The 26523-nt window shown below is 34.3% G+C and overlaps 1 protein-coding gene across 1 annotated transcript in view; it reads right to left on the bottom strand.

The window, feature by feature from the left end:
• Window positions 1-5077: 5077 nt before the first annotated feature.
• Window positions 5078-26523, bottom strand: part of WDR36 (WD repeat domain 36) — a 42405-nt gene continuing 20959 nt past the window's right edge. The window contains exons 13-23 of the mRNA XM_004761314.3: window positions 24725-24839; window positions 24081-24246; window positions 23743-23851; window positions 21522-21601; window positions 14623-14730; window positions 12881-12978; window positions 12366-12511; window positions 9083-9202; window positions 8819-8900; window positions 7220-7407; window positions 5078-6061 (exon numbers count right to left, since the gene is read on the bottom strand). Of these exons, the coding sequence (XP_004761371.1) occupies window positions 5912-6061; window positions 7220-7407; window positions 8819-8900; window positions 9083-9202; window positions 12366-12511; window positions 12881-12978; window positions 14623-14730; window positions 21522-21601; window positions 23743-23851; window positions 24081-24246; window positions 24725-24839 (1362 nt within the window). The 3' untranslated portion in view covers window positions 5078-5911. The remainder of the gene's footprint in view (window positions 6062-7219; window positions 7408-8818; window positions 8901-9082; window positions 9203-12365; window positions 12512-12880; window positions 12979-14622; window positions 14731-21521; window positions 21602-23742; window positions 23852-24080; window positions 24247-24724; window positions 24840-26523) is intronic.

Below are 26523 nucleotides of genomic sequence, written 5' to 3' on the forward strand. Positions count from 1 at the left end.
GTCACAGCTCACTCTGCCACAGTGACTCTATAGCCAGCCAGTTGGCACCCTACTCTCAACTCTGTGCCTTATTTCCCCTCAGAAAGCAGATGGAAACTTCCAGACTGTACAGAACTCACCCAGTCATGGAAACCTGTATGAGCTTTCACAGACCTCTCCCCTAGCCTAACTATGTCACTATACAGTCACCCCTGGACTATGGTTCAAAGTTTAAATGGGCTCATGTATCAGGATTTATATAATCACTTCCTAATTAGTTTAAGGGGAAAACATGTAAATTCAGAGCTGATTTACCTCAAGTTTTGATCACTTAAATTCCTAGCACAAATAAAATTCTAGCACAGTAAGTATCTGATGAATCAGGGGGATGAGTAGAGATCTTGACTATACAGTTAGACAATAATGACAACAAAACAGAGCTCTAGAGACTGGCAGTTCTTAAGAAATCCGTGGATCTGGGAGTAGGTAAAGCCAGTATTATCCCTGGACTTTGTAGAGTCCTATGTATGAGTTGGATCTCTGTCACTTGCAACCAAACAATGAATAAAAAGGCATAACCCTGTGGAGAGGGTGGTTGCGCTATGGACATTGGGCAGGGTATGTGATATGGTGAGTGCTGTGAGTGTGTAAGCCTGACAATTCACAGACCTGTACCCCTGGGGCAAATAATACATTATATGTTAATAAAAAAAGCATAACCCTTATATAGCTTACACTAATAAATTTCAAAATCAAGATTAAAGTCATGATTTGTAAGGAAAATATAATTTACCAATACTGGCTTGAGGAGAGACGAATTAGTTTAGTAACCACAGAAGAAAACTAAATAGGAAAAATCTCAATAAAGACTTTTTTTCCCCTTTGGTTAAGCAAGTATTTGTTTTTTTTTTTTTTAAGATTTTATTTATTTGTGTGTGTGTGTGAGAGAGAGAGCACAAGTAGGGGAAGCAGCAGGCAGAGGAAAAAGCAGGCTCTTCGCTAAGCAAGGCGCCCAATGCAGCACTTGATCCCAGGACCCCAGGATCATGACCTGAGCTGAAGACAAATGCTTAACTGACTGAGCCACCCAGCCATCCCTGATTAAACAAGTTTTAAAAATATATCAAGGATAGGGGCACCTGCCTGGCTCAGTCAGTAGAGCATGTGACTTGATCTCAGGGTCATAAGTTTGAGACCGATGGGTGTAAAGATTAAAAAAAAAAACCAACCAAACAAAAAAAATACCCAAAAAACAAAACACAAGGATCAATAACTCTATGAAACAGAAAAAAAATGCATCAGTTTCATCTTACTTATAAACAGTTCTATCCCAAGAATAAAAATAACTTAATGTGGGGCGCCTGGGTGGCTCAGTGGGTTAAAGCCTCTGCCTTTGGCTCAGGTCATGATCCCAGAGTCCTGGGATCGAGCCCCACATCGGGCTCTCTGCTCAGCAGGGAGCCTGCTTCCTCCTCTCTCTCGGCCTGCTTCTCTGCCTACTTGTGATCTCTGTCTGTCAAATAAATAAATAAACAAAATCTTTAAAAAAAAATAAAAAAATAACTTAATGTTAGAAATCTTTGAACAAAATTCAAATTATACCCATTAAAGCACATCCTGATCCTCCAATATATGCTGAAAAATCACTTGATAAAATTTTATACTTACTAATTTTTTAAGTAGAAAATTAATAAAATAGAATTTAACAAAGGATATCTACCAGAAATTCAGAGCATATATTATCCTTAACGGTGGAACATTAAAAGCATTTTCACTAAAATGTGTAACAAAGCAAATATTTGTTACACATCGCTAGTATTCAACCTTCTGGGCCAGACCATAGCTAAACCAATCCTAAAAACAATCAAATAAAACATGAATATTGTATAGGAAATAAAAGACTCACCAACTGCCAAAGATGGACTTCTTTTGGATTTTTTAGGTAAGGATATGTCAACAAACTTTTAAGAGTTCGACTGCATTAACAGATTAGCATATAAAAATCAAATTGCTTTTACTGTGACAGCAATGACCAATTATAAAATACATTAGAAAAAAGGTATATTTTACTATAGCAACAAAAACTAAATGTCCAGAAATAAATTGCAAAAAATGTATGATGATATAAAGATATCTTATGAAACCAAGCCTACAAAAGCTTTAGCGTAATGAAGACCTAGCTTGTTCTTAAAGAGAAATACCATTGTAAATTTCTCCAAATCCTGTGAATTTAGCACAACCAAAAACATAACTTCAAGATATGTTCACCAACAGTCAAGAAATTTTTGGGAAAAACATTAGGATGGTGTTACCTCTACCAAACCTGATCCAAACACCACAAAACTAGAATCAAATGAATATTATTTATTAGGGATATCAAATACCTCAATTAAAGAATTTAGCACATAATAAAACAGCATTTCAAAACAGTGAGAAGAGTAGACTTCAATAAATGGCTTCCGAACTTCTAAATAAAAGTAGCTCTAGACCTTACTCTTCACAAAAATCAATTCTTTTTATTCTTTAAAGATTTTATTTATTTGACAGAGATCACAAGCAGGCAGAGAGAGAGGAGGAAGCAGGCTGCCTGCTGAGCTGAGAGCCCGATGTGGCTGGGATCGTGACCTGAGCCGAAGCCAGAGTATTTCACCTACTGAGCCAGCCAGTAGCCCCACAAAAATCAATTCTTGATGAAGATCTCGCTGGACGCATACATAATAAATGTCTTAGAATACTTCATATTTTGGAATAAGTCATAAAAATTTATCAATTTGAATATATAGAAATATAAAACATTTATTAAGAAGAGATACCATGTATGTCAAATACAAGTGACTGAGTAAACACTGGTAACAGATATAAAAGACTAATACCTGTACTATATGAAAAACTAACAAAAATTAATAAAGACAAATCATTCAACAGAAAAATGAGCCATACTGGGAAAAAGCAATTCAAAAATATAAAAAAAAGATCTAAAATAAACATATGAAAAGATGCCAATTATTACTAGTGCCAGAGTTTTTAATTAAAACAAAAAAATATTTTATTCATTAAAAAATTTTAAAAATCTAGTATCAAATGTCCTTAATGATATGGGGAACCGGTATTCATTCATTGCTGAGAAACTGTAAGTTGGTAATAGCCATTTTGGAAGCCAACTGAAGTATCTTTTTAAAACTGCCTAACTCTGGTCCAGAATTCAAAACCTAAGTTTGTACTACAGAGAAATCCTTTTATGCAGATAGTCACACAGGATGATGTTCTTTAGCATTATTTGTAATTAGGGAGTGGGGAAGGAAACTCTCTTAAGTGTCCATTTTAGGATAAATAGATTATGGAATGATTTTTTTTTTTTTTTTACAAAAGTACAGAGATTAGGTGTGATTATACTGAAATAAGCCAAATAGAAAAGTTGTGGAATGATATGCATATATGTAAAAATTAAAACTATACATTTTATTTTCTATGTTTATATACGCCATGTATATACATGCATAGACAAAGGTCTAGGTGAAAGTTAACAATTGGTACTTATAGGGAGGATATTAGCATTGAAGGTGACTGCCAAAAATATTTATTTCTGATGTAGTCAAATTACAAATAATAAATTTGTAATTTCAAATGTAAAGAAAAAGCAGTATGCAGAAAATGATACATTTTGGGGTGCCTGGCTGGCTCAGATGGTTAAGCGTCTGCCTTCAGTTCAGGTCATGATCCCAGGGACCTGGGATCAAGCCCCACACTGGGCATCCCACTCAGTGGGAGGCCTGCCTCTCCCTCTCCCACTCTCCTGGCTTATGTTCCCTCTCTCGCTGTGTCTCTCTCTGTCTAAGAAATAAATAAAATCTTTAAAAAAAAAAAAAAAAAGAAAGATAATGATACATTTTAAGAAAAAATATACACTCAAAATTATTCTTTGTATTTCTTTCTTTCTTCCTTCTTTCCTTGATGTAAACATAAAGGAGAGGTTCTGGAAGACTACCTGCCAAAATGATGCTACTACTATACAAAGATACCTCCAACAGAAACAATACATTCAAGTCCTATATTCTCATTTAAAAGAGGTAAATTCAGTTCAAGATTTGTAAAAGCAATACAATGATCAGTTTAGAGTTCTTATTATTTTGTTTAGTTATTTATTAACATTCACATGGTACATGAGTATATACTAAAATTTTGCCATATCTTTAGAATTTAGTATTTGGGGCAGAGAGGAATATAATTTTTAAAGTTAGACTTAAGGCATTAACATTTCAGTCAATAGTTAAGGTTATACACTTTCTTTAAAAAAAGATTATTTATTTGAGAAAGAATGTGAGAGAGAAAGAATGTAAGAGAGAGAGAGCATGAGACGTGGGAGGGCCAGAGGGAGAAGCAGACTCCCCACTGAGCAGGGAGCCCAATGTGGGACTCCGACACGGGTCTCCGGGATCATGACCCAAGCTGAAGACAGTTGCCCAACCAACTAAGCCACCCAGGCACCTTAAAGTTATCAATGATCAACTCCTTGTAAGGACTGTTTTTTCTGGAGATTATGCAGTAAAAGCTTAATTCTAATGAAAATGATATTGGCATCCATATACAATCAGTTACATTTTATGAATAACATTACTTTTGAACGTATAAACTAAAAATTGTTTTTAGAGGTCTGTTCTTAGAATTACTTTTTATAATGTAGATTAAACTTTAAAAATATTACCACATCCATTATCAATTTGGCTTCCAATTATTATATAAATTGCCTGTAGCAGTATGGTTTCTCTCACCTCTACAAGAACAGAGCAAAGAGAACACCAAAGCAGTCATATTGCATTGTATCTTAAAGACCTAACACGTAAGTAGCAATTGTCCCTTGCTTTTTTCTGCTCCTATTTAGGAAACTGTTTGCATTTGTGATAGCATAATCCCACCACAAAGTCCTCTCTCTATCAACCTCTCATATTGAGGGGGCTTCAGTTAACAGGTACAAAGACTGGAAGTTTATTCACTCATTTGTGACCTTAGCTATATCCTTGAAAGCCTTTTTTTAGTAGCAAGGAAAGGGGACATACACAGGAGGCAAAGCAGCTTCCATGATGACCTCCCAACACTTTTCCAGGTAGAGGAATTGTTTATTTTTAATTCATATTTGCTCAAGTCTCAAATCATGAAAACACTAAGAGAAACCGCCAGAGCTTTCTGGTTCCACAATGGTTAGGAGAGAAAAGTATACAGGCAGTAGTTTCTTCCAAATAAAAAGGCATCAGTAAGGAAGATACACTCTGAAGGGTATCTTCAATGGAATTTAGAATTTCCCTCCCCTATCCTAGGCCATTCAGCTGTCTCCTACAGCAATTCACCTTCCTTATAAAATAGCAAGTTCCTTTAGAAAGGCTCCAGTGGAGAGAACACCAGGGTGGTGTTATAAACCTTATCTGTCACTGAGATCCCAAAATGACCTTAGCTAATTCCTCTTCCGCATTATAAGAGGGGTGCACTAAAGTCTGAGTCAATGCTCAATGACCATGTTTTCATCAGAGGCCACCAAGGAAGGAAACATACCTTTTTATTTCATATCATGAAGGCCCTCTTATAACTGTATCACATATCAGTTTTGTCTTCAATTCAGCAATATTTTACAAGAAACACCTAACATCTCTTACATTACAGGTATTCAAAAAATAGGAGCTGATGACAACATTTCAGTCATATACAAGTAACTGATGTGAAGTGACTCAGAAAATAAGTCATTTGAGTAGATTCTATAAATCTTTAAAACAAAAGGCAAGTATAATTTTATTTCAAGAAAATATTTAGGATTTAAAGTGAAGAATGACTACTAGTTAGTAGTGCTGGCATTTATTTTCTTTTCACAGTGAAACTTGGAAAACAAGGTATGAGTTAAACTGAACCCATTTAATATAAAAGTCTTAGTCACTTAAATTTATCTTTATAACAAAGCACTTTTTATGTAATTCAAAATACACATGCTTTGATTGAAGAGTGACTGTAAATGGATCCAGTTTTCTTCCACCTGTGATGACAACTTCGTCATTTCTTCTAGAAGTACTGGCTCTGAAGGAAGCATTTTAAGGTGTAACTGAAATAAAAAAATATTATAATATTTAAGAAAGTTAAAATTTTGTTTTTTCTAGATTCAACCTTCTTACCAAGGAACATCATAAGATACTACAATGAATATTACTTCCTTAGATGCTGGCTTATTACTAGTTCTCTTTTCCCTCTCCTCTATCAAACTTTATTGTGAGTTCCTTTATGGTACTGTCTGTCTCTCCCTTAGTAGAACTGAAAGTTATCATCACTCTCCTCCACCTAATGAATCCCTTGATACAAGTCTAGAAACAAGGTCCCAGTTCTAACACTAACTCCCTATTTCTGTGCTTCTGTAGGTTTCTCCTTTCACTGGAACCTATTAGTAATGAATGATTGATGGCTCTCTACTTTAACATCTAAGGATTAAAATAAATTTATACACAGGAACTGCAGTTCATTTGGGAAAGGATATAGAAAAAATATGTAGCATTTCTATTTTTTTCATCCTATATGCTACCATCTAAATATCTACTTCTAAAATAAATTTAAATAAGATAAGTGAAAACTCATTTTATATATTCATGGGATAGAGGAAGTATTTTTTAATACTAAAAGTCAACATCATCTACTTCCTTCAATATAATATACCACTGAAATGAACATGAGTTCTCCCATTATATTAGTCATAAAAACAACTGTTCTCGACAAATCACCTGAAACCCCTTCAGCCAGGATAGAAGTATTTTGATTCCACCAGCAGAAAAAAACAAAAACAAAAAATAAACATGAAATCTAATTTTCTCTTCATGATCATAGAAAAACTGCCAAAATACAATGACTTAAAAAAGTTAATAGTTCAGTATACCGAATCAAATGGGTAACACAGAAAAGTCAGGGGGATGAGTCAAATTGTGCTAAGTAAAAGAAAAAACTACAAAGCTGTGCTATTTAGCTATCCAATACAATAACCACTAGGTGAAGATGGCCATTTACATTGAAATTAATTAAATTTCTATAAAATAAGAAATCTAGTTTCTAAGTCACATTAGCCACATTTTTCAGTGCTCAGGAGTCAAATGTATGAAGTGGCTGCCACACTGGACAAAGTGGATAGAGAACCCTGCCATCGCTGCAGAAAATTCTATCAGAGAACATTACCCTAAGGGAAGGCAAGCTGAGAAGTACCATGTTTCATTAGACTTACCTTTAGAAACAGTGCAAGATATGCCTGGGCTAACTCAAAATCACGCTTCCTGTCCAACATCATCCCGATCATTTTTAAGAAGCTCTGCATAACTTCTACAGATCCACCACAATCAGGAGACAGGCTTCGCAGCTCTGTTTCAATTCCTGATGGGCCTAATTCTTTCAGAAGGTTAAGAGCAGCTTCATCTGCATTTTTAAGAAGAATCCAGTTATTACCTACAATCACTTCACTTAGGAAACTATAGTTTCATTTCATACCCAAGCAACATACATTTAAATTACACAGGACATTCTTTCTATGGCTTTATTTTTTCCTTAAGAAGTAAAATGAACTCCAAATTAAGTAACAATCAGTACAAATGATTAGAGCAATACAATAAGAAGGACTTAAAGCACTAAAATTTTTGCATTTAAGTTTTCTTTTCCTGCTGCTCAAGCTGTTAAAGAAAATCTAATTAATGCCTAGTAACAGACACTTCAAGATGGTCTTACATCAATCAGATGGTCACACAACAATCAGAACAAATACAAATATGAGAAGGCTGTAAGTACATACCAAATTATTAGAGTAGTTGCATGGAGAATAGGATGAGGTGGGGGAATTTATTTTTCTTTCCTTTTATTGTTATAAAATTTTTTAAAGTACCAGATGATTATTAAGAAATACTAACAATACAGAAATATCTAAGAGGGGGAACAATTCCACCTTATTCTTACATACCCCAAATTTACTCCTTTTCTCTAGAAATAAGCATTTCTGATTTATATGCATCATAAGAATACACATTCTATACACTTACAACTATTCTGTAATAGGTATTTGATATTATAATGGCAATGATTATGCTTTTAGCTTTTAGAAAAGAAGTAACACCAACGATAAAACTCTAACAAATTTTATTTTCTGTCCTTCAGTCTACACTAAATAATAGTGCTTTTCTTCTTTGCCTCTCCAGAAATATAACAAGTTACTTCTTTACGATCTTGCTATTCTTTAGTCATCTACAATGGCCCATCAGCACCATTATTTGACTTTTGCCAAGGTGGACTCGAGTGATGCTGGTATGAAAACAAAAGCATTTGGATCCCAAAAATAAGAGGAGAAATCAAACAAGAGAGTGACTGTGATTCTGATAATTGCTTATAGTTCTTATTATTTATCATTATTAGCTACAGGTTGTAGCTTTCAAAATTTAAATGTATTAACAATAAATACATTTTAAAACTGCCTTACTGGGATAACTTGGGAATATCTAAAAATCACCTAAGACAAGTCTCTGCTGTATTATAAACTGTATTTGTAAGTAAAAACAAAGAAAGAGATGGGGGTGGGGAAATAACTAATTTTCCATATAGAAAGTGTGAAATGTTCTCAAAAGGTAATTATAATATTGATACTCATCCAAGTTTAGTGTTACTCGTTTAACATAACAGTACAAAAGCTAAAATTATTTCACATTAAAATCAAAATTTCAATCCTTTAAAGATTTTACTATTTTCTTTGAGCTACTGAAAAATCTGCTAATATATCATTCAATTTCTCTTCATATAAAGTATATTGATGATATTTGGTAAAAGATTTTATAACTTAACTTACATTTATTATTTACTAGTCCTTCTTCAAGTTTCAAGCAGAAATCTGATTTTTGAGCCAAAATTCCAAGATTTACCACTTTCGACTTAAACAAAAACAAATATACATTATTGCAAGAATACAAGTGTAACAAAAAAAATTATAGCTTATAATTAAAAGCTGTCATTAATTTACTGTGTATCTTAATACTAGGTCTTGATAAAGAATTACAAATGCAGAACACAAAACACACCCTATATACTTAGAATCCTCCAATTTGGTTTTTACCTGATGGGGATCATTATTTTGTTCAGGTGCAGCATATCTGGGTACAAGGCCAGGAACCGTTGGAATAAAAAATGGTGCTGATTTGGGTACTCTGGGTGGTTCCTTTGGTTTATTCTTTTTCTGATTAAGAGAAAATGAGAAAGCGAAAAAGACTAATAAGTCCTTGCCAACAGTTTCTAATACTTAATTCCAAGTCAATTTTAAAACAAAGTGCAAAAAGTAAAAAGAAGGAATGAAACTTTCTCAAATTTGAATGCCAAAATAAAATGTCAACTGATGAATATCACAGATATCTTTAAACTAGGGTTCTCAAGGCAGACCTCTAGTACCCTTGCTGATAAGGCAGAAGAAAAATGACAAGGTTCAGGAGAAGCTCTCAGAACTCTCATTTTCCTCAAACATGATTTACATGAATATTTACGTAAAGAAGTAACAAGCAATTTTGAACTTCTACAATCTTTTTCACAAAATGGACTAGAAAACAAAACTTACGTAAATGCTCAACAGTTTCTTACATTTTTTTTTTCTCCAAAAGAAATTTGGAGCTAGAGGTAGACTTTGCCATTAGAAATAATTCAGTGAAATCTTCTTATGAAGAATAGCCCTGATTCTTCTAGTTCGTTGGAATTTCTATTGATTTTTCCTTCGTACTTTTTGTTTTTAAAAAGCAAAAGAACACTACTGCTCATTTATAAAATTACAAATTTTATAATTTATAATATATATTATATAATAAAATTATAAAAATCATAAAATTATAAAAATGTTAAGTGTTAGTAAAATTTTAAGTTTAGTAAAATTCTATCAGGAAAACCTCCACTGGAATTCCCACTGACAGAATTTAGTTTTGGTGACCATATGCTACACGTCACTCACCACCTCAGGAGTATCTGATGAAAGAGCCTTTCTATGGTAAACTGCCTTTATTAGGAGACTCACAATTTTACCTTACACTATTCCTCTTCCATTCTTTGGAGCTATCATACAAGATTCGTTTTTTGAAAGAAAACCAAGGATACTCATGGCTTTGTGAAGCCACAGCATAAAAGAAAGTTACTACATGAAAGCAGGACAAGGTACTGCCAACTGCAGGGTAAGCATGGCCCTTCTTGGGGGTGGTGGAGACTGCAGAATGAGTCACAGTTACACTTCTAACTCACTGTTCTTGAGTTAGAAGGGACAGAGTCACTGAGTTGTAGATATAAACAGAAGGCTTTTATAAACATTCGGTGCACGTGCCCCTTCGGATCACTACATTTGTATCTTTAGGGTAAATACTCAGTACTGCGATTGCTGGGTTGTAGGGTAGCTCTATTTTCAACTTTTTGAGGAACGTTCATACTGTTTTCTGTCTACAATAGCCAAACTATGGAAAGAACTCAGATCCATCAACAGATGAACGAATGTCCATCAACAAATGAATGGATAATAAAGATGTGCAATATACAGATAGATGGACAGATAGATATACACACATACGCACAATGGAATATTATGCAACCATCAAAAGAAATGAAATCTTGCCATTTGCAATGATGTGGATGGAATTAGAGGGTATTATACTGAGTGAAATAAGTCAATCAGAGAAAGACAATTATCATAAGATCTCTCTGATATGAGGAATTTGAGAGGCAGGGCGGGGTGTTGTGAGGGGTAGGGAAGGAAAAAGTGAAACAAGATGAGAGCAGGAGGGAGACAAACCATTAAGAGACTCATAATCTCAGGAAAGAAACTGAGGGCTGCCAGGGGGAGAAGGGGTAGGGAGAGGGTGGCTAGGTTATGGACACTGGGGAGATATGTGCTATGGTGAATGCTGTGAATTGTGTAAGCCCGATGATTCACAGACCTATATCCCTGAGGCAAATAACACATTATATGTTAATAATAAAAATAATAAAAGAACAGAAGGCCTTTGCAGGTCCACAGGGCTCTGGAAATGGTCTAATCTCACAAGGAAAACCAAAAGGAGAAAAGTTACCCACAGGACAAATACAGAAATTCTAACTTCTACCATTCAGTAAGAAATAAAAATATTGGAGATGTTAACGTATTTCTTCCATAAAGATCATTCACTCAGGTTTCTAAATAAGTTTTTATGCAGAACAAAACTGTATCTAAGCAAGGAACAGAGTGGTCCAAAACCTAATCTCAATTAATTGGGCATTATTTTGATTGCTCCATTACACACTGATCTACTTGGACTTTTCAATGCATTGCTTTTAAAGCTATCGCATAAAGTATTGCCTTTATAGCTGACACACTGGACAACATGATGGAGAGATTATACAACTATGCTCCTACACAACATATTTTAAAGCTAACATCCAATCTCTCAAAAAGTGAGCAAGTAAAAAGAAGCATATTTAACTTCTGAGAGGAAAATTAACACGTGAAAACTTTTTCCTTAATCGAGACATACATACCTTTTCTGGTGCTAAGTAATCAGCTACAAAACAAATCTTGTCATAGTTATCTATGTCAATTCTTTACATTTATGCCCAGCCTAGCATGTGATTTAACACATACATAACCTCTAGTGAATATGAATATGTATCTATCCAATCAAGTTTCATAAAACAATACTTCCCGTTACTATCAGAGGATAAGCTTAAAAGTTTTCTATTCTAGTTTATTCTTTTCAATTACTTTTGCTACTCACAAATGGGGATCATAAAATATACTTTGAAAAACACTAATTATGCCATAATTATCCTTTTTTTCATGTAAAACTATAAATACCTCAAAGACAAAGGAGCTAGGTTTTTTCCCACTGCTGTTGCCCTTGGGACATAATCTAGTGATAAGTTCATATTAAGTTATATGCCTGGACTCAACATAGCAAGCTATAAAAATTTTCTTGGCGTTGACAGAGTAAGGTATGGAATGGTAAAGGGTAACTAAAGTTTAATTAAAGACCAGAGAAAAGTCTTCTGGTCCCCAAACACCTAGCAATAGAAATATCACACATCATGGCAGCAACTTTTTTTCCTCATTTTTGTAAGTACAAAAAAGTTTATTAGGTTAGATTTAAAACATCTAATTTTTAATGATTCTGCAGTTGCAGGCTATACTTTTGCTCAGTGCCCTCAAAGTCAATTACTATAGAGAAAGAATCCTATAATCACACTGGACCACACAGTCTTCAACTAAATGATATTTTCTACTACCTTAGGCTTTAACTGTTGCTTCTGAAACCCTCCAAGTAGAGGAAGCTATCTCTACTAAAGAAAATGTTTCTCAAATGTGTCTTTAGGGACCAGTATTAAGTGTACTACAGCATTACCTTAATAACATCAAGATTAAGAAGGTTCTTCCACCGTGATTCAGGGAGGAGTGATAGAGTCACTAACTGCTCATTCAGCTGTTCTGGGGAATCATACTCTATCATTTCATCACTTGGTTCTATGGTTTCTTCCAATAATTCCACATCTTAAAACAAAAAATTTTCAGGTAAAAGAAATTAATGCAGAACGAGATTTTTATCATATAAAAAGGAACTTACTTTCTTCCAAATCCATTAGTATTTCATAACATGTCCACTGAGCAGAGCCTTATAAACTCTATTGACTTTATTTCCTCATTTTCTCATATTATCTACAACTCCCATCACCAGACCCACTGGTATACTATTTAATTTCTTATCAATACCACATCAATTATATTTTTGCATTAATTAATGAAGTCATTCAAAATATTTCCTAATACTTAGAAAAATACTTTAATTGAATGCATTAAACTCTACCTTCCCTCAAGTTAGGTTTATGATATTACACTTCATAACTACTGTTTTGTGATTACCTTGAGTTTGACAAGTACCAGGAAGCATCACTACTGAAGGAACATAATCTGTGGGAAGCGGCCGTAGTGAAACAACTGAATACAGGGAAATATTGGACCTGAGAAATAAACATACAAACAATATTTTTAAACTTATAAAAACAGATTTTTTCAAAGAAACTTCAATTACTGGTAATAATCACTACTATCTTATACTTGGCTTCAGATTCCAATCACAAAAGTTAAAAAAAATCTAAAAGTCAATATTAATTTGAAAATGCCTTGATTCATGTCATAGATGTCATCATAAGAAAGTTGTGCATAAATATTATTTATTAATGGAGTCTTTATTTTTAATGTAATACAAAAAATATTTGAGAGATCAGTAGTGGATAATACTTTTATAAGATAACATAACCTCCATATATTTATATCATTTTGACAAATGGCAATCTCCATTTAGAGAAATCATAACTGAGGGAAAGATGGAGTCAGACAGTTAAGTCAGAGAGAATATGCTGATTAGATTCTTTGGGTTGCTGAAGTTATGGACTTTCCCTTCTCTAGAATGGTCTTCTAAAGTAGTTATGTTTCTGCTACTTGACCCTGTAGCATGGCCTTGGATGACTCAAGATGTAGATACTGCTCCCAAAGAGGGGTAATCAGATTCTCTTTCACATACATTATAATCTGGAATGTAAAATAATAATTGGGAATGTCAGGTTCTGAGTTACATTTATATATATATTAATATATTATACTCCTGCTGACATCCCACAGATACTCTTCTCTTGTCTTGATTGTTCAAGCTTCTTAAATGCCAGGAAATACTCTACTTTGCATATTAAGGTGGCCAGAGTCCAATTTCTAAATATATGTCATATATTTATTTTCATATCCTAAAAATCTAATTATAAAATTTTTAATTATAAAATTTTTAAGGATTAATTTCCTTCTCTTCTTTAATAAGAAGAGCTAAAGGAATTAAACATGAGAACTCAGAAAATAGGTAAAATTTTTCTAGATCAAGACGATGGACATTTATTTTGAACTCTTACATGTTTATCATCACCACCATTATTATCTTTCCATGGTTATGTAGAATTATATAACTAGAATGAATCCTAGATAGGATTTTGATCATACTTATGGCTTATTCTGAAGATAAGGTAAGCTGAGTTGAAATGTTGGCCAAAGTTATAAAGTGGTCCTCGAGCTGTGACAGGAAGGCCAGTGTCTAAATGGGGACTCCCCTTCCCTAGTATTTCAAAATTCACTTAACCTTTCTGCAAATAAAAGCTGAATATGATAGGGGCACTTGGGTGGCTTAGTTGGTTAACGGGTCAGCTCTCGATTTTGACTCAAGTCATAATCTTGGGGTCCCAGAATAAAGCTCTGCATCTAGCTCTGCACTTACTGGGGAGTTGGCTTGAGAATTCTCTCTCTATCCCTCCCCCAACTTGCATTTTCTCTCTCTCTCTCTCTCTCTCTAAAATAAATAAACCTTAAAAAAAAAAAAAGACAAATGCGATTGATAAAAATCAGTCATGTGGTTTAGAATTTCACACTTGAGCAGATATCTAAATTACCAAGCAGATGTTGAATCAGTCACAAATTTATGGTGAATTAACTCTAACTATGTGAAATTTCTATTTTATAAGTTAAAAAAAGAAAAGCTAAATGGCAATGTTAGCAACTATGATTTTCTGACAATATCCTCCTCCTCCTCCTTACCCACAATAGAAATGTAAGAAATAACTTACCAAAGATAAATTCCAAGGTGATCCACGTGGGAAGTGGCCAGAAAGTCACCAGTAGGAGACATAGTAATGTTGAGAGGAGCGGAGTCCAACAAAAAGCTGTCTATAAGGCTATAAAATGAATTACAAAGTTATGAAGTATTTAAGCTCTACCAAAAAAGGACATAACTCACAAAATATATCTTTGCTAAAAGAACAAGGGATGAGAGTCAAAGAAAATACTCATTTTTGATTTTCACTAACCAATAACAGAAAGCTATCACTAATAGAGCTTTGTCAAGTAAATTAGTATGTAAAAATAATCTCTCTTAATAAGAAAGACGGAGAACATTAAATATACCAATTAACTGAAGATAGAGTTTTAGCAATAGGGAAAATACTAGAGGAAATGCTCTATTTTTCTGGGACACCATTTTGGCTGACTGACTTGGGGACAAATTCTGAAGATGTAACATATTTAAAATAAATCTGATTACCAGTACTATCCTGTATTTTTGTTATTCCAGTGAAATTTTAAAAAGGCTTAGGCAAGAAAGGGAAGGAATAAAATAAAATGGCTGTAAAAAAGAGAAAGAAAATAATGGAAAAAACTTTTGAGCACTTCTACCTATTTTCCAAATAGGTAACCTACTATATGCGAAACATGAAAATTCAGTCTGTAGAGCATAACTATAAAACAGCTTATGGAAACCAGTCTCACAACTTTGAAACGCTTGGAGGAGTTAAAAAGTTGGGCAGGAATGAGGAGGAGTGATCACACCCAGGTAGGAGACACAAAAGAGGATTCTCAAGAGAATGAAATGATTGAGATAAGCCTTACAAATGAACAGGATCTCAGAGGATGTTGCTAGTAGAGAAAGTACTTCCTGGCTGAGGGAACTGTGAAGGTAAAATAAGAGGAAGTATAAGCAAGAAGTGATTTGGTACATAATAGGTACATAAGCATAAGGCTGCAAATAGCACCTTAAATACCAAACACTTGAGTTTGTTTTTATCTTTTAATCAGTGGAAAAGTCACTAAAGGCTTTTGAGCAGATAGTGGTGCAATTTTCACTTTCACAAGAAAATCTGCCATCAGAATGTTGAATATATGTGAACGGGAAGTATAGTGAGATTATGGTAGCAGTCATCTAACCTAGCAATAAAGATCTGAACTAGAATGGTAGTGGCAGGAAATGAAACAAGGTAGATTTAAATAGCAAAAAGAAAGATCTAACCTGGGGCACCTGGACGGTTCAGTGGGTTAAAGCCTCTGCCTTCGGCTCGGGTCGTGATCCCAGGATTCTGGGATCGAGCCCCATGTCAGGCTCTCTGCTCGGTGGGGAGCCTGCTTCCCTCTCTCTCTCTGCCTGCCTCTCTGCCTACTTGTGATCTCTGTCTCTCAAATAAATAAATACAAATCTTTAAAAAAAACAAAAAAAGAAAGGTCTAACCCACTGGAATCTTGCAGAGGAGGCTTCTTACACAGGCTGAATGTGAGTACTTTGTATACTTTAAGATAAGCATATGGGTTTTAGTAACAGCAAACTACATTATTCACTGAAGCCAATACATTATCCATGGGAAAGCACAGCAAAACAACTGAAGTTTAAAATCCACATTAAGGAGCACCTGCGTGACTCAGTTGGTTAAGCACCTCTTGATTTTGGCTCAGGTCATGATCTCAGGGTCATGAGATGGAGTTGCATGTCAGGTTCCATGCTGGGTGTGGAGCCTGCTTAAGATTCTCTCTCTCCCTCTCCTTCTGCCCCTCCCCCTGTTCTCTTTCTCTCAATCTCTCCTTCCCCCTCAAAAAAATTCCACATTAAATAAAATAAATTATTTCAAGAAAAAAAATGTAACAGCAGTTAACACTTTTTAGTTCTTCATGATAGGAAGTACCCTAAGCACTTGAGTCTACTTAATTTAATCTTCACAACCCTCTGAGGCAGATATTGTCCTTACTACAAGATAAAAAAAAAATGAGGTCCAGACTGCCTTCGGCTCAGGTCATGATCCCGGAGTTCCGGGATCGAGTCCCACATCAGGCTCCCAGCTCCATGGGGAGTCTGCTTCGCTCTCTGACCTTCTCCTCGCTCATGCTCTCTCTCACTGTCTCTCTCTCAAATAAATAAATAAAATCTTTAAAAAAAAAAAAAATGAGGTCCAGAAGATTTAAAAACCCGTTCAAGGTGGAAAGCAACCAAGCCACAAGCAGTCTGAACTCTTAATCACTGTAAATTCAGCAAAACTGAAAGTAAAGATACAATAAACAACTCAATAGTATATACAGACCCAGAGGATGCTTACATTGGTGATTCATGGAACACAACTCTAAGCAGCTCAAATGTAAATGAAGACTGTTCTGTGGCAACATTGACTTGTTCATGATAAAATCTCTTTCTCAATTTGTTCAGAGTGATTTAAAATGTAACCTTTAAATAATGAATGCAAAATAAGAAAACAAGACTAATATAAGGAGCACTGAAGATCCCCAGTGACGTGTGCTTGGGACAATGACTACTGTTTAATTCTTAGTTTGGGGAAAAAGATGAGTAATAACCTGTCTGATTTCTGTTCAAACCTACTTTGGAGGTTCAGAGGAATGGCTTCCCTAAGGGATTAAGGTGATGTGGGAAGAAAGGAAATATTTGCTAAACACTTATATGCAGAGACAGTTAAATTATGTTAATTCACTTAATCCCAATAACCCAGAGCAGAAACATCATCTTAGTGTATATAGATGAAAACGGAACCTAAATACAACAATTTCAGATTTCACCATTTGTGTCTTGTTTGATATTCATTAAAAGTTATGTGAGGGCTGAAATATCCTAATACATTTAGAATCTGTTAAAAAGAGAATCTAATGCTTAAACAAATTTATTTTACTTGATACTGTAATTATTTTGTCAAATTCTTTGTAAAACTTAATTTCCACAGTTGTTGTGTGTCGGTGGATTATGTAAAAGCATCAAACAGAGAAAGGTGGTTTCCACACATACAGTGTATTTTACACTGCCACATTAATTCATAAATTGTTTATGGCTTAATAAAGGCTTAATCCCAGACCTAACTACCATCTAGCCTTCTGCTTATCCCACAAAATGAAAAGTCCTGGCTAAATTGTATTTTTTTGAGAGAACATTAATAAAATTCCCATTCTAATGGATCTGATTTTCAAGCACAGAGATCTGCATATACAGGTAATATTAAGTAATTTCTTTTCTTTTTAAAGATTTATTTTTTTATTAACATATAATGTATTATTTGCCCCAGGGGTACAGATCTGTGAATCATCAGTCTTACACACTTCATGGCACCCACCATAGCACATACCCTCCCCAATGTCCATAACCCAGCCACCCTCTCCCAGAAACTCTCAGTTTCCTTCATGAGATTAAGAATCTCTTATGGTTTGTCCCCCTCCTGATCCCATCTTGTTTCATTTTTTCCCTCCCTGCCCCCATGACTCCCCGCCCTATCTCTCAAATTCCTCATATCTGAGAGAACATATGATAGTTGTGATTAAAGATTTATTTTTAGAGAGAGAGAGCAAGACAGCACACACCTATAAGTGTAGGGTGGGAGAGAAACAAGGTGAAAGAGTCTTAAGCAGACTCTGCACTGAGCACAGAACCCACTTCGGAGCTCAATCTCACGATGCTGAGATCATGACCTGAGCCAAAACCAAGAGTCAGATGCTGAACTGACTGCCTCACCACATACCCCTAAGTAATTTCCGACTATATTTTAAACAAACGTAGACAGTGTCTAGATAGTTCAATCTTCAAAATGAGAGAATTACTTTACAAAGGTATCTTTAATGAATAGAATGAGAGATGGTTTTGCCTCAGTGAGAAAGTCCAAAACAATGTTCTATTCCAACTATTTTCATGTAATGGTCCACAGAAAGCAGAGGTCAGAGGGCAAGGAATAACAAAATGCAAAATTTTATTAAAGTATTTACTTTTATAATTTTCTTATCCCAAAGGGGTTCAATCCGAACTTCTAATATATTAAAGACAACCAGAAATAAGAGGTGGTAATGGTAGGGGATGGCAGATAATTTCAGAGATAAAAATTTCAATTCTGCTTCTCAGAGAATCTTACAAACACAAGAATATTTTTAGCATTTCAAACACTTTCAGGAAACTGTTCAGAATCTATGCAATTTGTTTTAGATAGGTACTACAACAGATGGATATACCCATATGTTGCCACACTCAAAGGTTTGCTCAAAGATAGTCTGACTTTTCAGACCATATAATAAGTAAATTCACTCTTTAAATATTTAACATGTTATAAAAATGATGAAACTGCTTACTGAAGAAAGAACTAGGAATATCCAAAGACTACCCTGGTAACTGTGTTTTTTGAAAAGAGGGGGAATCTGGGGCGCCTAGGTGGCTCAGTTGTTAAGCGTCTGCCTTTGGCTCAGGTCATGATCCCAGGGTCCTGGGATCAAGCCCCACATCAGGCTCCCTGCTCCACTTCTCCCTCTCCCACTCCCTCTGCTGTGTTCCTTCTCTAGCTGTGTTTTTCTCTGTTGAATAAATAAATAAATTTAGAAAAAAAGGGGAATCAAAAAACCCAACAGTTCCCTATGGCCATATGACAAAATACTGATCTTCACTTCCTTATTAACTTCTACATCAACAAAATCAATTCACCCTTAGAACATGACACAACCAAGAAAAGCTGATTACTGCAACTATTGGGACATCTGTTTCTTTCTCCTATGCTTATCAGAGCAAAATTTCACTTAAAAATTATGCCACCTTGGGTAAATGGTATCTCTGAGTCTCCATTTCCTCATTTGTAAAATGGGACTAATAACAGTACTAATACCTACAGCTATTAGGATATTAGGGAAGACAAAAATAAAAGCATATAAAGTACCTGGCACTCCTGCCAAGTGTTAGCTTAGTTGCAATGAGGCAGCATCAGTTGTGATACTGCTTTCCAAGCTCATAGCTGAACCAAATAAGCACCTATGTTTTTCTTTTTTAAAATATATTTTGGATCAATCAATTGGTGTATAAATTATTAATTTTCTTTTAACAATCCCTATGTGACCCATTTCTTGCTTGTGTGTCTCCCAATGTCCCTCTGTATTCACTTAAATATTGTCTCAGTGCTCATCTAAAAATAAAATATCAGAGAATGGAAAACCTGTCAGATTTAAATCTACTCAGTTTTGGGCGCCTGGGTGGCTCAGTGGGTTAAGCCGCTGCCTTCGGCTCAGGTCATGATCTCAGGGTCCTGGGATCGAGTCCCACATCGGGCTCTCTGCTCAGCAGGGAGCCTGCTTCCTCCTCTCTCTCTGCCTGCCTCTCTGCCTACTTGTGATCTCTGTCTGTCAAATAAATAAATATAATCTTTAAAAAAAATAAAAATAAAAAAATAAATAAATCTACTCAGTTTTTTACTGAAGTAAGAAATTCAGCAAAAAGGCCAAGGTTGAATCAAATACTGGTGGCTTTGAATGCTACTTGCAGATCCTAATTCTTCCATTCCAAAGATAAACTTTTACCACTTTAAAACAATATTTTGCCAATTTAGTACGAGTGAACAATAACCCATCTCTTCCACCTACTGTGAACTGAAACTAAAAAGGTAAGTAAAAAAGGCATTATGCCAACTCTGTTACTTGTACAACTTTCCTACTTTAAAGAAATTCAATTATAATATTCATTTTTACAAGACAGTGAAAGTTCAAGGAACAACAGACTACCATAATTCCTCAGGTAGCCTTCAAAAAAAAAGGTTTTTTAAAAAATTTAGGAAATACCAACTTTATGTGAACTAATTAAAGCCAGAAGACACAACCAACTAATTAGATTTTGTTTTACTATATTTTAAGTGAAAAAAGAGACACACGTGTTGACAAGGGTCCCTAGTTATTAGAGCTGGACCCATTAGACACTGTTGCTGTGCATATTCCAAATCTTGTATGTATACTGGATAGACAGCTGTGCCTCATTCCTGTATGAAACTTAAAGGGAAATGAGTACATCAGGGTTTTTCCTTTCTAAAGGTCAAATTGCTTTCAGGAATGAACTTATCAATTCCTGAGAAAAGAGGAAGTACAATTGGACAGAGCTTTATTTAGGAGTATTTCAGAGGCTTAAAAAGTACCATCTTCCTTCTCACTTTCCCCACCTTTCTTTATGGTATGTTCCTGTCAAAATGAACACGTCACTGTTCCATCACTACTTTCACACTCACCTAGGAAATTCTGTTAATTGATATGATTTTAAACTGTGTCTATTCCTATAAAATTTTCAACAATAAAGTTAGCTCCCTTGCTCGCTCTCTGTAGGTCTCCACTGTTCAAATTATTTATCAGAAGTAGGAAATTTTTCTCTTTAAATGCTGTTTTTGTAACAAGTTTGACTATGAAACAGATTTCTGAACATTGCTGGGTTTTACCCAAATCTTTAAGAAACACTTTTTCATTACTTTAAGGTATCTAAACCATCTTCTTTCGAGAATTATATTAGAGACAGAAAATAAACAATATACACAAATTAAAGTTAGGGTTTTCAGCCTTTTAAACTAAATTCAATATAAACAATGACAAAAACACACTCAACAGAGTTTGCAGTTCTAAAGTCAATCTCTATTTTGGAGTATCAAAAAGGTCAAATGAGCTTTCTTAAAGTTTATGCAACTTACTTCTATATCTCAATTTTGCAGGAGAGATTGCATTTTCCTTACTACTATCTTTTATAGCACTACTTCCTGCTGTTTAAAAGATCAAAAATCCTCCAAGAACAAAATATAGTAAGGTCAGAAAAATCCCCAAATACATTCTCATTCAAAAGGGACACAACCATTAACTATAGGTAAAAGTTACAAGTAAAGACAATGACTGAGAAATCTTCTGACAGAGGTTAGGGATTTAAAAATAAACTCACCACCCAGATGGAAGGTCCCAAGTTCTAACAGAACAATCCATTGAAGCACTTATTAACCAACGACCATCAGGACTGAAAGTCTTCAAATTAAAAAGAAAAAAAAATACATATATAATGTGTAAATGCTTAATGTCTGTGTATTTAACAGCTTAAAGAATGTAAGAAATGAAAGTAAGATGCAGGCTTCATGAAAAATAGTTTTCATGAGTAAAATTTAGACCACCTTATTTTATAAAAAAGAAGGTACTATTTCTTATATATCACTGTCTGGATATAGGTAAGAGTTAAAGTTTTATACGAATTACAAATAGCTTTAAAAGTTAACAGTATCATCCAATTTTCCAGAGGAAAAGATTACTCCATAATCTTTCATACTTAGGAGACAGTTAACAAACTGACTACAAAACATTTTTAGCATAAAAATGCTATTCTGAGGACATTTAATTAGAAATATTTTGTTAGCCTAATTTCATTTATAAAGTTCTATGAAACAGAAGTTCCACTAAAGAGTCTATATATTAGACTGACTTTCTAAGAATCCAAAATGATTTTGAAGAATATAAATTCTCTTTAAATATTAAAGTCACTAAAGAATAACTTCTACTTTTACTTGTAGCTTCAGTTAAAAAACTTTTAAAATGATGTCTAATTTCTAAAATATAATTTAAAAACTACAGTAATCAGAATTTCAAAATAAATTTAAATAATAAACTACTTATGCTACCTTAAAGTAGCTATATTTGTTCTCTTGATATAAATATAAATAATATTTATGATATGATATAATAATATGACAATATAAAAATATGAAAAACAGCTCTCATTTTCCTGTAGCACATATGGGGCTTAGATCAGCTCGTATGTGAAAGAAGACCCCAAAACAAAAAACTTTAATTTTTATAATGGTAGATTATTTATCTAGGATTCTAAACACACCACAGGGATTATAACCATCCATATTAACAGCTGATAATGGGATGAGCAGACTCCAATCTGTTCACTTGGTTGCAATGATATAGTGGAAACTCAATCTTAAGGTACCATGAACCCAATTTACAGAATAGTGCACATTAACAAAGGAGGGAGAAAAATGACTCTCAAAGGCAAAGTTACGTCATAAATCCTCATAGATTTAATTGAACAGGAGTAGCTTATTACTAAATTGGAGATAATCCAGACACACAAGGTCAAAGTAACGTCTGCAAAGCAAAGAAACACAAAGACCAAGCTGACACTGACTGCTTTCAAAAATGCATTCAAAGATTTCATAAAAATTACTCCACTCCTGCCCTCATTTCTATAGATGCTATCACAACAAATTCTGTCAATGGGTAGTTCTGCCAATCTCCTATCTGCAGAACAACACAATTTCCTGACATTTTCCCCCTATTTTAAGGAAACAGGTAACCATTACAAATTCTGACTTCTGGTGTGAGAACGAATAAATAAACGTAGCTGTTGGAATTGCCAGTGAATAGTTCAGATATTGTTTTAGTTTTTTCCTGTTTTCAAGTAAATTAAGGGGTCTGTAATTGATGAAAAAGAGCAATATATATTTAATATAGTCCTCAGTATACACTTTTCAAATTATCATATCCCATTATATCATATCACATATCCACTATAAGAACATAATACCAAATTACACATCATATCACATATCCTATTATGAGAATGTAATAGTAAGCTCAAATACATTTTTACTGATTAAACTATTTCAGAGCTAAGAAATACAAACTAATTTTCTCACTTGGTAAATTATGTACTCATATTAAGATTTTTACTAAAATCATCAAGAAATAACACTGAACTAGAATAAACCAGATACCATATACTTCAGGTTCCTACTATTTGTTACACATGCAGAAAATCAGAAATGAGTTCTCTCGGCCTAGTTTAATATTAAGTTAAAAATGATATACTTAGGTTTCAATAGGCCATTCATTCTCCAAAGTATACTTTAGCCTTATTTAGAGTTTAAGAGAAAAAGATGAACTCTAGGATTTATACTTTCCCCATCCTCCCTGATGGGATTAACTCCTTGAGAAATATCTTCTAAATTTTCTTTAAAAATCTATTCTTTGGAAATTAGTTTCCAAATTATTTATCTTGAGTATCTCAAATGATAAATTTAATGCTACTAAAAGATAATAGTTATTTTTACCCTAAAAAGAAACAGAATTTAACCAATTTCTATTTAAACATCAAAAGTTCATTTTACCAGGTCATTTATTTGGCCTTGGTGTCCAGAAAACTCTCTGACAATCTTCCTAGTTTCAATGTCCAGAACACTAATGGAAAAGTCATCCAAAGCAAGTCCCAGAATGCCACTAGTAAGATAAATACACAAGTTTTAATAAAAAACCAACAAACCTTTAACTAAAATCTCAGTCATTTTTATTTTGCTAATAATCTAGTATACCCATGAGGAACAAGCAGAATTCTGTCCTTTTACATTAAATGTCTAATTTTCTCACTTGGTTAATTAGGTACTCATATTAAGACTTTTACTAAAATCATCAAGAAGAAAATCCATAATCATTAAAGGAAAAACTTTACCTGTCTCTATGTAGCAGCATCATATTTGGAGATGAATCAAGGCTCATAGAATGGATTAAAATTTTGTTTTTAAAGTTCCAGAACTTGAGTAATCCTTCACTACCAGTTGTAATCGTCAACTGGTTTAATCCATCCACTGCAACACCTCTGACAGATCCTTTATGAGCTTTAAAGCACATGTTAAAAGAAAAAAGAAATAAGAATTGGCATTGCCTCCCTGAACACTACACAAAGTAATTCCATCATTTAAATATCTAAGTTCCCTTAAAATCTTTAAATTAAGCTGGATTCCAGGGAAAAGGGAGATTATTATATTGCTCTAGCTAAAACAAACCCATCAGGATGATGCTACAAAGATGAAGATTTTCTGTTTAATGCAAGGGGAAAAAAACAAAAATTTTAATTTGTATAATATTCACTTTCCCCTATTCTATCAATGATTTCATTCTCTTTAAGTATTTCAACATGGTGTTTATAGTAGGTGTAATGGCAGTAACTGCCAGATAGGGTTGGCAATAACCCACCTACAACTTTAGCAAATGGCCTGGCACTCAAGAATTTAATAAATGCCTGAGACAGTTATTATCCTTGTATCTTTCTACATTATTATTTTTTAAATAAGAAAAAGGAAATAAATTCAATACCTTGATCCTCACCAAAACTTCCTCGATGTATACCAGACTGCATGTTATATACATCTACAGCTCCTGATGAGAGACCAATTACAGCAAAGTTTCCACAAGAAGTTATATCTACTGCCTTAGAAAGAAAAAAAATTTAAACAAACAATACAGAAAATAAAATTTTTACTGTACTTCTTCCTTTACAAATATCTTTTTACCTATTAATTATCTCTTTAAAAAAAGAAGCATGCTAAATGAATTGCCTCATTAATTTTCTTAAACACAATGTAATTACACTTGGACACATAGGAAATATCTGCTTGATTCTATTCCCATTCTTGAAGAAGTATAAAGAAATATTATCCAAGAAAATAAAACATAACCAAAGTTAACTCAATTGAAATGTACGAACTTAGGAGAACTATATATTTTTTTTATAAGATTTTATTTATTTGAGAGAGATTTATTGAGAGAGATCACAAGCAGGCAGAGAGGCAGGCAGAGAGAGAGGAGGAAGCAGGCTCCCTGCTAAGCAGAGAGCCTGATGCGGGGCTCGATCCCAAGACACCGAGTTCATGACCTGATCTGAAGGCAGCGGCTTCACCCGCTGAGCCACCCAGGCGCCCCACAAGAACTAGATTTCTGTTGGCCTTCCATTTTTAATTTATTCATAACAGTGCTAAAGTCAAAGTATTCTACTGCTTAATTTCTTTATGTTACCTTACTTAAATAACTGCATATACAGCGGATATAAAACTGAAAACATATCATTAGTTAGCTTGTCCAAAGAAAAAGCCCAAAATGTCTTGATTATACCTACTAGGAAGGGACTACATAAGATATTCCATAGAAAACATTTAGTTTGTAAGTAGTTTCTGTAAAATAACTCATATTTTAATATTAAAATGTCACAGGGGTGCCTGGGTGGCTCGTTGGTTGGGCAACTGCCTTCAGCTCGGGTCATGATCCCAGGGTCCTGGGATCAAGCCCCGAATTGGGCTCCCTGCTCAGCAGGAAGCCTGCTTCTCCCTTTCCCACTCCCCAGCTTGTGTTCCCTCGCTCGCTGTGTCGCTCTCTGTCAAATAAATAAATAAAATCTTTAAAAATAATATTAAAATGTCAGTATTTTATTAACAAAGTATCTTTTTTTCCTGTGTTAAAAAGTACTGGAAGGGCACCTGGGTGGGTCAGTGGGTTAAAGCCTCTGCCTTCGGCTCAGGTCATGATCTAAAATCTTAAATGAAAAAAAAAAAGTGAGACTGGATATGTACTAGATAGCCAGAGAAATCCCTGAGTGCCACTGTGTGTCAATCAGATATCATTGATAAAATGATAATTGAAAAGATAACTGAAAAACTTGGTGAATTTATGCCTAAAGAGAGAGATGACTTTTAATACCTATAAGAAAATATTTAATAGAGGCTATTAACTGTGCAAAGAAGCATGTAGCTGATAACCAAGTCAAGAAAAATTTATATAGCATTCTCAGAAGTATGTTCCATTACATATATATTTCTCTAGGTAATTATAGTGCATTCCTTAAAAAACATTTTAGGTAGGAAATTATGAACTCTTTTTTTTAAAAAAGATTTTATTTATTTGAGAGAGAGAGAGAAAGTATAAGAGAGAGAGAGTATGAGAGGAGAGAGGTCAGCAGGAGAAGCAGATTCCCTGCCAAGCAGGGAGCCTGACGCAGGACTCAATCCCGGGACTCCGGGATCATAACCTGAGCCGAACGCAGTCATTCAACCAACTGAGCCACCCAGGTGCCCCAAAATATGGACCAATCTTAAAAAATATCCTATTTTCCTAAGTAGAAC

Source organism: Mustela putorius, unplaced genomic scaffold, assembly GCF_011764305.1.
Source record: "Mustela putorius furo isolate JIRA1106 unplaced genomic scaffold, ASM1176430v1.1 tig00001059_pilon_pilon_pilon, whole genome shotgun sequence".
In the NCBI taxonomy this organism is placed as follows: Eukaryota; Metazoa; Chordata; class Mammalia; order Carnivora; family Mustelidae; genus Mustela; species Mustela putorius.